This window comes from Oryctolagus cuniculus, chromosome 12 (genome assembly GCF_051225735.1).
Source record: "Oryctolagus cuniculus isolate XC-2025 breed Fujian yellow rabbit chromosome 12, ASM5122573v1, whole genome shotgun sequence".
NCBI lineage: Eukaryota > Metazoa > Chordata > Mammalia > Lagomorpha > Leporidae > Oryctolagus > Oryctolagus cuniculus.
In genome coordinates, this window is record NC_142878.1 from 55,924,818 (window position 1) to 55,940,007 (window position 15,190).

The 15,190-nt window shown below is 42.5% G+C and overlaps 2 protein-coding genes and 1 long non-coding RNA gene across 9 annotated transcripts in view; 2 read left to right on the forward strand and 1 right to left on the reverse strand.

The window, feature by feature from the left end:
* SLC12A6 (solute carrier family 12 member 6) overlaps window positions 1-4,136 on the forward strand; it is a 121,744-nt gene extending 117,608 nt beyond the window's left edge. For all 6 annotated transcript variants that reach the window (XM_008269264.5, XM_051822107.3, XM_051822108.3 and 3 more), the window contains 3 exons: window positions 125-309; window positions 667-800; window positions 1,186-4,136. In XM_008269264.5, the coding sequence (XP_008267486.1) occupies window positions 125-309; window positions 667-800; window positions 1,186-1,277 (411 nt within the window). In that variant the 3' untranslated portion in view covers window positions 1,278-4,136. The remainder of the gene's footprint in view (window positions 1-124; window positions 310-666; window positions 801-1,185) is intronic.
* On the reverse strand, window positions 3,819-10,301 carry EMC4 (ER membrane protein complex subunit 4). 2 transcript variants are annotated; one of them, XM_002718012.6, is made up of 5 exons: window positions 10,119-10,301; window positions 9,678-9,792; window positions 5,010-5,163; window positions 4,575-4,735; window positions 3,819-4,357 (listed from the first exon to the last, which is right to left on the reverse strand). In XM_002718012.6, exons 1-5 carry the CDS (start codon window positions 10,202-10,204, stop codon window positions 4,322-4,324), a joined length of 552 nt encoding a protein of 183 aa, XP_002718058.1. In that variant the 5' UTR covers window positions 10,205-10,301; the 3' UTR covers window positions 3,819-4,321. The 2 variants fall into 2 exon arrangements, with proteins under 2 accessions (XP_002718058.1, XP_051678086.1); XM_051822126.3 differs by having other exon boundaries at window positions 9,670-9,792.
* A 24-nt stretch (window positions 10,302-10,325) lies between these two features.
* Window positions 10,326-12,411, forward strand: LOC127483703 (uncharacterized). Its single transcript, XR_007910206.3, has 2 exons — window positions 10,326-10,688; window positions 11,398-12,411. It is a non-coding gene; the product is annotated as an uncharacterized LOC127483703 (long non-coding RNA).
* Window positions 12,412-15,190: the final 2,779 nt, after the last annotated feature.

The window sequence follows — 15,190 nt, forward strand, 5'->3', positions numbered from 1 at the left end:
TGTTTTAATAGGGCAACAATCTTTTTCCATCTTATTCCACTATAACACCACTACTGTTTCAAAATAATTAAAGATGAAGCATGAGGCAAAATTAGGTAGAATAACTGTGTTGGACTTTCCTTAGGCCCAATTGGTAAAAGACAGGAACTCAATGCTACGACTAACCAGCATTGGCTCAGATGAAGATGAAGAGACAGAAACCTATCAGGAGAAGGTGCACATGACTTGGACAAAAGACAAGTACATGGCATCCCGGGGGCAAAAAGCCAAGTCGATGGAAGGATTCCAGGATCTGCTTAACATGCGTCCGTGAGTTTTCCCACATAATAGAATTCTCATCAATGACAAAGGTGTGACTTTGCCTAGACACAAAGGATAGTCTGTTCATTTCACTCCAAATCCAGCTATCTCTATTGTTTGCGTGTGCAGATTAACTCCCAATTAACACTGTACACAAGTACATCCTTCTTTCTCTCCATGTAGCTCATATCTGTAGTGTGTCCCTGGTATAATACAAGCAAACATTAAATGAGAAAACCCAGGATATTATTATCATATGGAAATACTTTTATATTATCAATATCAAGAAGAAAAACTCTGGATCTTGAGAATGACTATAGCTAGTTTTCTCTTTGCCTTAACTACTTCTATTTCTCCCTGACCCAGAGACCAGTCAAATGTGAGGCGGATGCATACAGCAGTGAAGCTCAATGAGGTTATAGTTAACAAGTCCCATGAAGCCAAGCTGGTTCTGTTGAATATGCCAGGGCCACCCCGAAACCCTGAAGGTGATGAAAACTGTATCCTTTTGAAGAGTGGAGTTGCCAGTAGGGAAATTCTTCTTAGCCTTTTCTTAAGTGAGACATTTCCTCTTTGAGGAAGGAAGCCTTAAACTTCTCAGGCAGGGTTTCATGCAAAATTATAAGACTGATTAAGCTTTTTGTGAGTTTCCCAATTTTTAAGGTTTAGAAAATGCCTAACAAATGAGTCTTGTAGTATATATGCAATGGGATTACTTCAAAGGGTAAAACTAAATCCAGAATTTAGACTTTCCAATTCTGAGTTTATTAATTAAGACATGTGTACTTACTAGATAGTTCTGTGATAAGTTAAATTCAGATGATGATGATGCCAGATTGTAAAGTGTTGTCTTCTGCCTGTTTGTCTCCTTGACAAGTTCTGAAGACATGGAATTCTTAGAAGTGCTCACGGAGGGACTGGAGCGAGTCCTCCTTGTCCGTGGCGGTGGCAGTGAAGTGATCACCATTTACTCATAATCAGCTCCTGGATGACTCTGCTTGGCCTCACCTTTCCTACAATGCTTCTGTCCTCCATGGAAGTGACAGCTCTTTACTACCACTCCATCTGACTAGAGGCCTGTGTTCCATACACAATACACTGAACTCTTGATGAGCTGAGCCTCAAGTACTTCTGCAAAAACAGTACTAAAAGATCTGCTGTCCTAACAGATGAAGCAAATATTCCTTCAACATCAGAACAATGGTCAAATCCCAAAAGCCATGTCGTCAGTAGAAAGCAAGTTAGAATAGAATTAACAAGCTAAGCCAATAAACGAATTAGTAAAAGAGATGGTTAGAAAGTCAGCTGAAGACAAAAAGCAAGAACATAGCCAACAGTAAAGATAGGTCTCAGAAACCATAGCTTGATGATGACACCACAGAGTTAACAGCCACAGAGACCACCTTATCCTACTGAAGAATTCACAGCCAAGTATGAGGATCCATTACATTTGTAGAGATAACCATGGCAAGCCAAGATGGAAACTTTTTTTAGCTATTTCTTTCTGTACCCACTGCTCTTTAGGACTCAGTAATTTTATGTTAGGGTAGTAAAATACATGGCTGAGACATGGCTGCAGTGTCTACTTTCTCAAAAACAAGATTTCCCCCAAAATGCCAGGCTTATGTATCCAGTGTGTCAGTGTATGTTTCAGCTGTTTATATTAACTCAGAACTCATGCTGTAACTTGTTACCATGGAATTGCTTGTTAAGGGTATAAATTATTTCAGGTTCTTTTTCAAATGGCTGAACTAAGGGAGTTTCAAGATAGTCATTAAGATTTACTTAAGTAGTCTGGTTTTCTATGCAACATGGGCAAAACATACATGCTGTTCCCTAAGAAATATGGGGCACAATGCACACCTTTCTTTCTCTTTATGCCTTCTTCATAAGCACAGGTAAAAAATAAGGTACAGTAGGAAGAATGGCTAAAATCCTCCCCCAAAACCTCAGACCATCTTTAAAGGATGAATTCAGCAACAGAACTGGAAATTCTAGAGCCATATGCTTTCCATAGTGCCAAAGTTATTACTGAGCTGCTGTTCTCCTTACCTACTTCACTAAACTGGCATACAGATTGGCACTGGCTTGACTGAAGAGTTTTTTCACTAAGAAACCTTGGCCTCATCTCCAAAGCCATAGTTAAGACTTGAGGCACTCACCTAAACACCAGAGGAGGAGCATTTTCCCCTTTTCAATTTGATTCCTAATTCTGACTGCAGAAACTTGTCTCTGACCTAAGAGGTTACCCAAGCAAATAGTCTTCGGCAGTTTGTTTTCAGAAAGCTCTAAATGTGCCAAGAAAACACATAAAAAAGCTCAGCTTTTTTATTCACTACTCTATCGGTCACAAAAACCCTGGCTTATTTCATGTCTGTGAAATCTTCCTTTACAGGACAAGTGTTTAGAGAAACTCTTCTTGTATTCAGGCTGCTTTCAGATTTTGCTTTACTAATGATAAAAAGTGCCAATCTTTGATTACTCAACAGGATTTGAAGCAAGCTGAACTGTAGGTGTCAAAATTATTCATTTGACTCATAAGAACAAAGAAAATCCTTCCTTAGAGCTTAAGAAACTTGCGTTACATATTTGTTCCCATTGCTCAGCTTTCAACCTCCAGGCCCACTCAGGGCAGCAGAGCAGACAGGATCCTGTCTTTTTTTTCTGTTGGTTCTAACAAAAGGTAGAAACATTGTTTACCATTCCCATTGCAACACTCCACTGCTTAGTTGTGTACAGTAATAGCGGGACAGGTCCTCTAGGACCCAAGATCTTAAAGATCAGTACTGTCAAGATTAGCCTGCCCAGGAATCCCCCAACATTTACATACACCCCTGGCCAAAGTGACACTTTTTTTTTCCCTCCCCATTTAGGACAAGTATGAGCATAAAATAAGGCTAGCTTTAGAACTGATTACTAGTGGTTGGAACTCTGTAAGAGTACTTTAAAGGGATAAGGAAATTAGTGGCTATTAAGATAGCCACTACTTCAACCCCTAAAACACAAAATCACTGTTACATGGAAAAATGGTTATTAGGCCAGATTTATCCTCATCTCTGTCTAAAGCATTTCATGTCTATGTGTTGCTTATGTTGTCTGCAAAGTGTCTGGTCTCTTAATCACTGCAAATAAAGCAATACTGAAAACTTGATGAGAGAAAGCACCTTAGGGGAAGGGGCTTTGTGTTTCAAGAGGGAAGAGAAAAGACAGACCTTCTGCCTTTGGAATGAGACCCAGCTTTTACATCTTACCTATGACTTTAGTAGGGCAGGGTATAATACATTCTCCTCCTGCTGGCCCTCTGCCTTCCACAGCTATTGTAAAAGCTGAAGATGGAACTGCAGCACTTACTCAACAGCAGCCAGGTTCCTCTTGGCAGGCAAAAGGTCTGTGCTCCTTATCCTCCATCGCCTCAGATTCCTGTGGCCCCAAGGATCCCACCAATCCTCATTCCCCCTAAACATGTTAAAAATCCCTTATTGTGGGTATTAAAATAACAGTTACATACTGTAAGCATATTTATGTGCTTTTTTTTCTGGTTTATTTTTCTTTACATCATGTATAATCTGAATCAAGCATTAGTTTATTCCACAAGTGTCTTCGAGAGAATTTTTATGTCCTAGCTTGTGTTAAATAGAAGTGAGATATTAAGGAAAATAGATTTAAAAGCAAACTTTTGCAACTTTTTTAAGCATTGTTCTCAACCATTTAATTTATTGAAATGCTGCTATAGTTACTGACTTAGCAGCAACTGTTCTTTTGTTTACATAGAGTTCTGGTCATGTTTGTTTTGCTCTGTATTGGAAACATAAATAAAGTTTTCTACATTATTTTCAGTCAGGGGTTGTGGTACAATTTCTTTATGACAGCAGTAATATGCACATTGTCCTTCTGGAAGCTGTCTCTCCAGGGGAAAACAGCTATTGGTTCTTCCAACATCAGTGATCACTGTAAGGGTGTGCTTAAGAGCCAATGGAGACTGAAGAAGGATGTACATGAGAAGCGGATACATAGGCCAGGTTCACAGAAGTAATCCTCCACCACTGAACTCCATTCTCTGAAAGGAGAAAAAGCACACAAGTGAATGGTAAATTGCTGAAATAGCTTCCTGAATCGATTACTTAATATTTTACTCACAAACTCTAATAACTTTGAAATTTCCAATGACTCTTACTTCTGAAGAAATTAACTGTTATCCCATACCATCAAATGGATCTGTGATTCTTGTTACTCACATTAGAACTGCCCAGTATCCAGCCTTTCTTGTTCCTTACCTCAGGGGGCTCAATGAAGGCTAACCAATCTGATGCATGTGTAGGCAGTAATCCCATAGACTGGCACTTGTAAACAGCCAATGCCAAACCCATCAGGTTCCCAATAAGATAGACCAAACCCTGAAGAAATTTCTGGCTTGAACTTTCTAGCATCTTGAAAGCTGTTGGGATAACAGAAACTGTCAAAATCAACATAACTTTTTTTCCAGTATGAATCAAGCCAACCACATTTTAAGATAATATACACAGGCCTATAGTAAGATAGCAAATAAGACCACTAAAGGTCAACAGGACACCATGGTAAGCACTGTTCTCCCCTCCATGCCACTACCATCAGCACCACCCCCTGTACATTCTCTAGCCAGGAACTGTGTCCAAGAATTTACCTGTAATTCTTAAAACTTAGGGAAGGATCATTATCTCAACAATACTTACTGGCTGAAATAGCCATAAGTGCCTGAATGGGTCGCCAGGCCATCATACACACCATCATCGTGGGGAAGATGGAGATCGTATTGCCTGCCATGTACATGATGAAGAGGTTCATAGGAATCTGTTTCAGGGGACCCAAGGCAATATCCCAGCAACGCTGAAATAAAACACACAATTTTAACCTCTATCTGATCACTGTCCTCAGTCGCAGATTCACTGTATCACTACCGTTCAGATGAATGGGCCAGCACTGTGGTGCTACAGGTTAATCTTCCACCGGCGATGCTGCATCCCATAAGGATGCCAGTTCTAGTCCTGGCTGCTCCTCTTCTGATCTAGCTCTCTGCTATGGCCTGGGAAAGCAGTAGAAGATGGTCCAAGCACTTGGGCCTCCGCACCCACGTGGAAGACCCAGAGAAAGCTCCAGGGCTTCGGATCGGCCCAGCTGCAGCCATTGTGGCCATTTAGGGAATTAACCATCAGATAGAAGACCTTTCTCTGTCTCTCCCTCTCACTGTAACACTACCTCTCAAATATTTTTTTAAAAATCAAATTTACAGAATTCCCAATTCCTGCCTCTGATACAGTTGACCCCTCAATTCTACCACCTTTTTTCTTGATGTTGCCACTGGAAGCTCTCTCTTCTAAAGTTAACGCATTCTCACCACATTGGGCTTTGCCCTATAGGTTTTCCAGATGTCATTTTTTCTTCTTCTGAGTTTGGCTAAAGAAAAGATTTTCCTATTTAGATACTTCTGCATTTATCATTGTCCCATCTAAATTCAAAAAAACTCCACAGAGTGGAAAATTAGCACACCTCAATAATAGAACATGAACACAAATCAAGACATAGAAGATCTGAATAACAAATGTAACCCAACTGATAGAAAAAAAACATTGCACTCAACAAGTGCAGAATTCATTCTTTGCAAACACACAGGATGACTACAAAAACTGATCACTTGTTAAGTCATGGAGAAAATGTCAGTTTACACAAAGCATGTTCTTTGACTACAATGTAATTAAGCTATAAATCAATAATAAAAACTAGAAAACCCCTAGTTTGAAAACTAAAATGTAATTTATGAATCAAAGGTGCAATAAAAATTAAGATTGTTAACTGTTAACAAAAATACCAAATGTTAAACTTGTGATACAGAGCTTTAAGAAATATATAATCTTAAATTTATAATAAAGTATGCATTCATTTCCAGAAGCTAGAAAAGAACAAACCCAAGAATTCTGAAAAGAAACAAAGTAGAACAAAAATTCATGAAATAAAATCAGAGGTTGAACATACTATGAACTTTGTCAGTCGATACAACTGAAATTTAAGAAATGGATAAATTCCTAGGAAAAAGTGACTTACCAAAGTGGCATAAAAAATTAAAAAAATAACTTACAGTCCAATAACTGTTACAGAAATGAATCTATAATTAAACCCAAACAGCTTTCCTTGGCAAATTCAAAACATTTAAGAAAAAATAAAAATTTTTTTAACTTATTTGAAAGAGTTACAGAGAAAGATCTTCCATCTGCTGGTTCACTCCCCAAATGGCTGCAACAGCCAGGGCAGGGTCAGACCAAAGTCGGGAGCCAGGAGCTGCTTCTGCATCTCCCACATGGGTACCAGGGTCCAATGACTTTGGCCATCCTCTGCTGCTTTCCCAGAAGTGTTAGCAGGAAGCTGGATAAAAAGTGGAGCAGTCAGAACCAGCTAGCACCCATATGGGATGCTGGTACTGGAGACAGCAGTGTAACCCAATATGCCACAAGGCTGGGCCCCAAAGCTATTCTTACATAAATTCTTCTAGAGAATAAAAAAAAAATTCTACCACTCATTATGTGAAGTCTCAATAAGTGCAAAAACTTGACAAAGACATTATAAGAAAAATTTATAGGTCAATTATCACTCATTAAATGCAAAAACCCAAAACAAGGGGTGGGCATTAGGGTGCAGTAGAGGTTAACTGCTGCTTGGGACACTAGCATCCCACATGGGAATACTGGCTCAAGTTCCAGCTACACTGCTCTGATCCAGCTTTCTCTGTTAATGCATTAGCAGACAATGGCCCATCTACTTGGGTCCCTACCAACCACATGAGAGACCTGGATGGAGCGCCTGGCTTTGGCCTGGTCCAGCTCCAGGTGTTGCAGGCATGAGGAATTAACTAGCAGTTCCAAAAATGATCTCTCTCTCTCTTTCTCTCTCTCTCTGCCTTTCAAATAAATATTAACAATAAAAGTGGGGGCTGGCACTGTGGCAAAGTGGTTTGAGCCACTACCTGCAGTGCCAGCATCCCATAGGGTACCGATTCAAGTCCTGGCTGCTCCGCTTCCAATCTAGCTCCCTGCTAATTTGCCTGGAAAAATAGCGAAGATGGCCCAAGTCCTTGGGCCCCTGCACCCACATGGGAGTCCTGGAAGAAACTCTCTGCTCCTGGCTTTGGATCGGCTCAGCTCCAGTTATTGCAACCATCTGGGGAGCAAACCAATGGATAGAAGATTCTCTCTAACTCTGCATTTCAAATAAAAATATCTTTTAAAAAAGATAAATAAATAAAGGTACCTTTTATATGATTTAAACAAAAATTCTTGGGCCAATATTGTGGTATAGAGAATAAAGCCACCCCCTGTGTTGCCAGCACCCTATATGGGCACAGGTTCCTGTCCCAGTTGCTCCACTTTCTATCCAGCTCCCTGCTAATGGCCTGGGAAAAGCAGTGGAAAATGGCACAACTGTTTGGGCCCCAGCCACCCATGGGGGAGACCCAAATGAAGCTCCTGGCTTCAGCATGACCATGGCCTAGCCCTTGCTGTTGGAGCCATTTGGGAACTGAACCAGCAGATGGAAGATCTCTCTCTCTCTCTCTCTCTCTCTCTCTCTCTCTCTCTCTGTAGCTCTGACTTTCAAATAAGTAAATCTTAAAAATATTTATGAGTCTGGTGCCTTGGCACAGTAGGTTAATCCTCTGCCTGCAGTGCCGGCATCCCATATGGGCGCCGGTTCTGGTCCCAGCTGCTCCTCTTCCAATCCAGCTCTCAGCTGTGGCCTGGGAAGGCAGTAGAAGATGGCCCAAGCCCTTGGGCACCTGCACCCAAGTGGGAGACCCAGAAGACAGAAGAAGCTCCTGGCTCCGGCCATTGCGGCCATCTGGGGAGTGAACCAGCAGACAGAAGACCTTTCTCTCTGTCTCTCCCTCTCACTGTCTGTAACTCTACCTCTCAAATAAATAAATAAAAATCTTAAAAAAAATTTTATAATGGTACTCATTTTCATTTTGTGAAAATCATCTGTGCACCATGAAACAAAGACCATATGATACTGAACAATATTATGGCTGAAAGAGAAACCTAAAAGGGAAAGGAAGGGCCAAGCACTGTACTAGGCACTTGGGATACATCAAAGTCCTGCTGTTATGGAGCTTAACAAAATAGTAAGGCATATAGGCAACAACATGAGTAAATTATATATTCACATCATATATGATTGATAATGGAGAAACACAGCATAGGAAAACAAAATACTTAGTGCCATAAAGGTAGGCTTCACCAAGTCGGTAACACTTGAGAGAACTAAAGGAGATCAAGTCAGGATGGTAGCTGGGGAAGAGCATTCCATGAAGAGCGAAGAAGGCCTGGAAAAGACAGGAGCTTGTCTGGCATTCTAAAGGAGAGCAAGGAGGCCATTGTGACTACAATGGAATCAATGATGAGAAAAAAGGTAGGACATGAGGTCAAATAGGTTCTAAGGGGCTTGGTCAATACAGACTTACGCAGAACATTACAAAAATTGACTTTGGTGCTGAATGAATGGGGAGCCATAGGGGAGTTTTTGAGTAGGAATGATCTGACTTGTTTAAAAAAGGATCATAAACTGCTGTGCTGGTGTAAGATGGAAGAAGCAAGACCAGTCCAAAATCTGCAGATAAGGGCACAAGGAATCTTTGTAGGAAGACATTTTCTCTTTCAAGGTGGTGATGGTTTCATGGGGGTACAGCACTGTCAACGGTCGTCAGATTGCATAATGGTTCTCAACTGAGGGCAATTTGCCTCCCAGGAGAAGGAAATGTTGGAAACATCGTTTTGATTGTCATAACTAGGGAAGGGCACTATTAGCATCTGCTGGGTAGTAGCCAGGGGTGCTGCTCAGCACCCTACAGTGCAATACCCCACCACACACAAGTATTCAGCCAACAGTGCCGAGGCTGAGAAACCATGCTTTAATTGTGTATATGTTATTAACTGTACATAAGCTCTATCTCAAGAATATATATAGTGTATTGCAGACATCTGGGTGAGGGATGGTAGCTTAGATCAGGATGACAGATGAAGGCAGGAAGAAGCAGTAGGACCAAGATTAGTTTGGAGATGAAGCCAACAACGTTCTGGTAGATTGGACTGAACTGTGCAAGGGAAGGGGAGTGCAAAAGAGAGGAGATGGAAACTGCTGGTACACACAGATCATTTGCAACCTACCTTCTTAGAACTTATGCTCCAAACGTCTCTTAGTTTTACCAATTATTAAGCACTTTTGGAGCTGCTAAGCAGACTTCTGTAATAAACTCAAGCAGGTTAGCTCACAAACATCCAGGATAACAGTAATGCTACCCAGAAGAGGATGATGGATCAACTGGCCCAAGGACTACAGTAACATTTATACCTCTGTACCTTCTCCACCAGGATCCGGTCTGTCTCCTGCACACTGGTATCAGGCACTTGCTTGTCCAAGTAACCGACTGGGTACAGTGAGTCTCCCTGACCACTACTCCGGTCACTTCGGCCCCTAAAAAACCCAAGCCAAAAAATTAAACCTGAACCTCCCACGCTTATATCCCCATTTCCTGTTCTACCAACCACACGAAGAGACCCTCAGATGCATCGATACAAATTCGACCAAGCCTTCTGGTGAGTTCGTCAGCCCCGGGCTTATTAACAAGACAGAAAAAAAGCATCCTTTGGTCACATCACCTCCAATAGCAGAGAAGCTGCAACCTCCCCGGGTTGTGCGCCACTCAACCTGTTCAGAGGCTTGCGCCTCAGGGCCCAGGACCCATCACTCGTACTGCTCTGGGATAGAAGACTGGTGTCGAGCTTCCCCAGATAGCTCACCTGCTGCCTCCTCCAGGCCCGCTCAGCTCAATGGCCCACTTGAAGCGCCGGCCTCGGTTCGCGACCAGGCTCCCTTGGGCTGTCATAGCAACGACCGCTTACTAAAGCCGGGAAACTTCTCACCCCAAACCGTACGCCTGCCGCAGGCCCACTAGCGTCCCTAACTTCAAGGTCCCGTTCTGCAAGAACACTTCCGGCGCCGGTGTATGACGTCACTTCCGCTGCGGGCCTAAGCGCGTTCGGGGATTAGAAAGTGGGGCAAGTTTTAAAAGCTTCCGAAGCGACTCCTGGGAGCTTGCACCTTTCTGAATAGGCTTGCTCTGTGTTCCCTGACCTGAGGTGCGCTTTACAGGGCAGAAGCAAAGTCCCTAAGTGACTCTGTCTCAGGAAGCGAAGCCAAGAAGAGAATTCTTCATCGTCTCGCTCCCGGGAAGAAGCGGTGGAAATCCTCGGTGTAACTCCCAGCTGCACCGCCGACTGCCCTCGAGCGCGTGATTTAGTACCGAGTGCTGAGTATCCCGCGGAGCTTTGTTTAGTTGCGCTGACTTCTCACAGCAACCCTCGAGCTGGGTAGTTTGAGCCCCGTTCTGCGCGACGCCAGGGTGGCGGGGTGGGTTTGGGAGCCGCGGACTGGAGTCAGAGGGCCGCCTCTCACTTCGGCTCCGCTTTCACTGTGTGACCCTGCGCAGCTTGAACACGTTGTGCTTTAACTTCACCCGTAAAAGGTGGATGATCTGCCTATTTTTACGGCTTATTGTGAGCTTACGTGGTACCCACCCCATGCATGATGTGTTGAATTTGAAAATTTAGATCGTTATTCTTGGCGATTGGATTTTGTATTACCTAACTTTTATACCTTTTCACAATTTAACCCACTATTGGATATTTAAATTGATTCCCGCCCGCTCTTATAACCAATGTGAACATCCTGTTTGTCATATTTTGTCTACTATATTCTGCAAAATAGCACTTTTACATTGCATTGTGTCTGCTTTAAAAGTTCATAGGAAAATTGAATTACAGGATAATGAGAATTTTCTGTGAAATTCCTGAAGCTCCCGTACTCCTCTATATCCTGACCTAAATCCCCGAGGGCAGGAGATTAAAGTATTGTTAGAAATAATAGATCCTTTATAGAAATGGGATTCAAATTGAAACTAAACTTATGAAAATTTAGGTTTTTGCACAAACTGTTTTTTCAAGGAAAGGGAAATAAGTATAAGTTTTTCTATCAACTTAGGAAACCGAGTTTTTTTTTTTTTTTTTTTTTTTTTGGCAGGCAGAGTGGACAGTGAGAGAGAGAGAGAGACACAGAGAAAGGTCTTCCTTTACCATTTGTTCACCCTCCAATGGCCGCTACAGCCGGTGCACTGCGGCTGGCGCGCTGTGCTGATCCGAAGCCAGGAGCCAGGTGCTTCCTCCTGGTCTCCCAGGGACCAAGGACCTGGGCCATCCTCCACTGCCATCCCAGGCCACAGAAGAGAGCTGGACTGAAAGAGGAGCAACCGGGACTAGAACCCAGGATTCTAATTCTAATTCCAGATAATCTAGGAACATTTTGACCTTAATTTCTTCATCTCTAGAAGAGACTGATTGTAGGTGATTTCTAAGAGTGAGTGAGTTCTAAAATGTATTATACGTTTGAAAAAAACATTTTACATATTGTTATTCCATTCATATACAAGTACACTCAGGAAAAAATGGCACAAAAGATACATGAGAGTCATGAGACACTGAATCATCTTTTTAAATTGTGCTGTCCCGTGTTCTCTGCATTCTGCAGGTTCTATTTTTTGTAGTTAGAAACATGTAAACAGTATAATTGTGATTCTAATCTTAGAAGTATAGTGGTTTCTGTTCTGAACACACATGAGCATCAGCTCAAGCACGTTCTGAAATGCTGATGCCTGGGCAGCTCCAGAGATGCTGATCCATCTGCTAAGGGTGGGGTCTGCGCACCAGTGTTTTTTATGGTTCTCCGGGTGGTTGTCCTGTGGGGCGAGAATTGAGAACTGCTAACTTAAAGCAGCTTGTTGCAAAATAACAAGATTATCTTCATCTCTCTGTCTTGTCTTTCAAAATAAAGTGAAAATAAAATATTTAAAGAGTAAAATAAGCAAACACAATAACAAAGTTTGAACTTACCGAGAATTTTAGCAACCACTAGCTTTTGAGAGCCTCCTTGTATGCCTCCCACTGGATTAAACCTTGATTATGATGGACATACTTAACTTTCCTTACTTGTGCCTTTGAGCAAAGATGATTTTAATTAAAGAAAGTACAAGAAAGTAAACCATGATTGTTTTCTTGTTTGACATTTTTAAAGTTTTATTTAAATAATTATTTTTTATTTGAAAGGCACAGCGACAGAGAGAGAGAAATCTTCCATTTCCCAAATACTGCAACAGCCAGGGCTGAGCCAGGCGGAAGCCAGGAGTCAGGAAATCCATCTGAGTCTCCCATGTGAGTGGTAGGGACCCAGGTACCTGGGTCATCATCTGCTGCCTTCTCAGGGTGTGCATTAGCAGAAAACTGGATGGGAAGTGGAGGCACTGGGGCTCAGTCTGAGGCACTCCACTATGGGATGCAGTCATCCCAAACAGCAGCTGAATCCCCCACGACAACTCCTGCCTCTGTTTGACTTTCATAATTTGTGCCACCTGTAATTTTTGTTTTTGTTTGTTTGTTTGTTTGTTTGTTTTGCCAGGCAGAGTTAGAGAGAAAGACAAAGAGAAAGGTCTTCCTTCCAGTGGTTCACCCCCCAAATGGCTGTCACTGCTGGCGCGCTGTGCTGATCCGAAGCCAGGAGCCAGGTATTTCCTCCTGGTCTCCCATGTGGGTGCAGGGCCCAAGCACTTGGGCCATCCTCCACTGCCTTCCCAGGCCACAGAAGAGAGCTATACTGGAAGAGGAACAACCGGGACTAGAACCCGGGGTGCCAGCGCCACAGGCAGCCTGTGAGAATTAGCCTAGTGAGCCGCAACGCCAGCCTGTGTATGTGTTTTTTAATCTCACCCTTCACCTCTTTCTGGGAATCAAAGAAGCTAGTTCATGTTGTTTCTGAGCAGTTGCATTTAAATTGAAACTAGAGTAGGAAAAATTTCTCCTCAAACAATTTTTAAGGAGTAGTTTTATAGATACTATCTTGTTTTTGCTCTATACAACTTGATAATGTCTCTATAATAATTCTATTTGGGCCAGCGCCGCGGCTCACTAGGCTAATCCTCCGCCTAGCGGCGCCGGCACACCGGGTTCTAGTCCCGGTCAGGGCGCCGGATTCTGTCCCGGTTGCCCCTCTTCCAGGCCAGCTCTCTGCTGTGGCCAGGGAGTGCAGTGGAGGATGGCCCAAGTGCTTGGGCCCTGCACCCCATGGGAGACCAGGAGAAGCACCTGGCTCCTGCCATCGGATCAGCGCGGTGTGCCGGCCACAGTGCGCAGGCCGCGGCGACCATTGGAGGGTGAACCAACGGCAAAAGGAAGACCTTTCTCCCTCTCTCTCTCACTGTCCACTCTGCCTGTCAAAAAAAAAAAAATAATTCTATTTGGCTGTCCTTTCTGGTCCAATAATTTGCCCAGTGTACTCTGAAAGCTCCTAAGACTGCAGCTTCAATAAAATGGGCTTCCATTGCAGACCAGTTATTTGTGTTATTTTAATTCAGTTATCATTATTGCCTTATGAAAAAGGTCACTCTATGCTATTTCATTCATGACACAATTTATTCTGTGTGCTAGTGGTAAGATCCTAAGTGGAAACCATTTTGTCTTTACACTTTTTTCAGATCTCTTTAGTGAAAAATAATTTGGGGCTGGGGGTACAATCCTTCCTTAGTAGACACTGTGGGGTTACCACATCATTTCTACACACATTATAATTTTTTTTTCAATTTCTAGTTCATAAATTTTTGCAGTGTCATGAGATGTCAGTAATGACACAAACTGGTAGTATAGTACTGGAAGAAGGTGTCACTTTTAGTAATACCACTGTTTCTTAGCAAGTACCTTCTCTTCTTTTCAGGATGGGTGTTGTGCAATTCACATTTTAACAAGTTCTCGTCATATCACATTTCCCTCTAAGCACTTGCTTAGGAAGCTGGGAGGGTTGCCATTCCCACAGATCCCATTAAAGGATAAGAATCTGAATCACAGCATGAGTCATAATGATACACCACTGACAGCCTAACAAGTCTCTCCAATCATGGTTTCTCTGGATTCACTCTGGTTATCTTGAAAGTGTGTTAAACTATCTCTGCATCAAGTATCCAAAGGACTGATCCAGATCCTTTGGGGTTTCTTTCCCCTATGTGCCAGTCTTTAAAAGCCTCAATCAGTTCAGATATAAACTATTGTTTTATATCCTGAGGCTTCTAAAGAATTGGATGGACTCAGTCTGTGCTTCCTCTTCTCAACCCTTGGCCTCATATGTGACTTTTGCAAGTAATTTGGGATAGATGAGGTCTTGAGGGTGGGGCTTTTTTATAGAAAGCTTTTATTTAATAAATATAAATTTCATAAGTACAACTTTTGGATTATAGCAGTTCTTCCCCCCCTACCTGCCCTCCCACCCCTAAACCATCCCATCTCCTATTCCCTCTCCCATCCCATTCTTCATTAAGATTCATTTTCAATGATCTTTAGATACAGAAGATCAACTCTAGACTAAGTAAAGATTTCAACAGTTTGCACCCACAGACACACAAAGTATAAAGTACTGTTTGAAGACTAGTTTTACTGTTAATTTTCATAGTACAACACATTAACAACAGATGTCCTACACACAGTAGCACAGTGACTCCCGTTGTTGATTTAACAATTGACACTCTTATTTATGACATCAGTGATCACCTGAGGCTCTTGTCATGAGCTGCCAAGGCTATGGAAACCTCTTGAGTCCACAAACTCCGTCAGTATTTAGACAGGGCCATAATCGAGGGTGGGGCTTTCACAATAGCACCAAAGAGACACCAAAGAGGTCTCTTCCGCCTTTTCCCCCACCATATAAGGACGTAGTGACACAGGGGCCATGTATAAGCCAGGAAGACAGCTCAAAGCAGGAAACCAAACCAGCCTTGAAC

Bases quoted from the DNA above. Each gene is read 5' to 3' on its own strand.
- EMC4 (XM_002718012.6), bottom strand. From the start codon at position 10,204: ATGACAGCCCAAGGGAGCCTGGTCGCGAACCGAGGCCGGCGCTTCAAG. The intron at 9,793-10,118 runs GTGAGCTATCTG...TGGGTTTTTTAG, and splicing joins GGGCCTGGAGGAGGCAGCAG to GGGCCGAAGTGACCGGAGTA. The intron at 5,164-9,677 runs GTACAGAGGTAT...GTTTTATTTCAG, and splicing joins ACCGGATCCTGGTGGAGAAG to CGTTGCTGGGATATTGCCTT.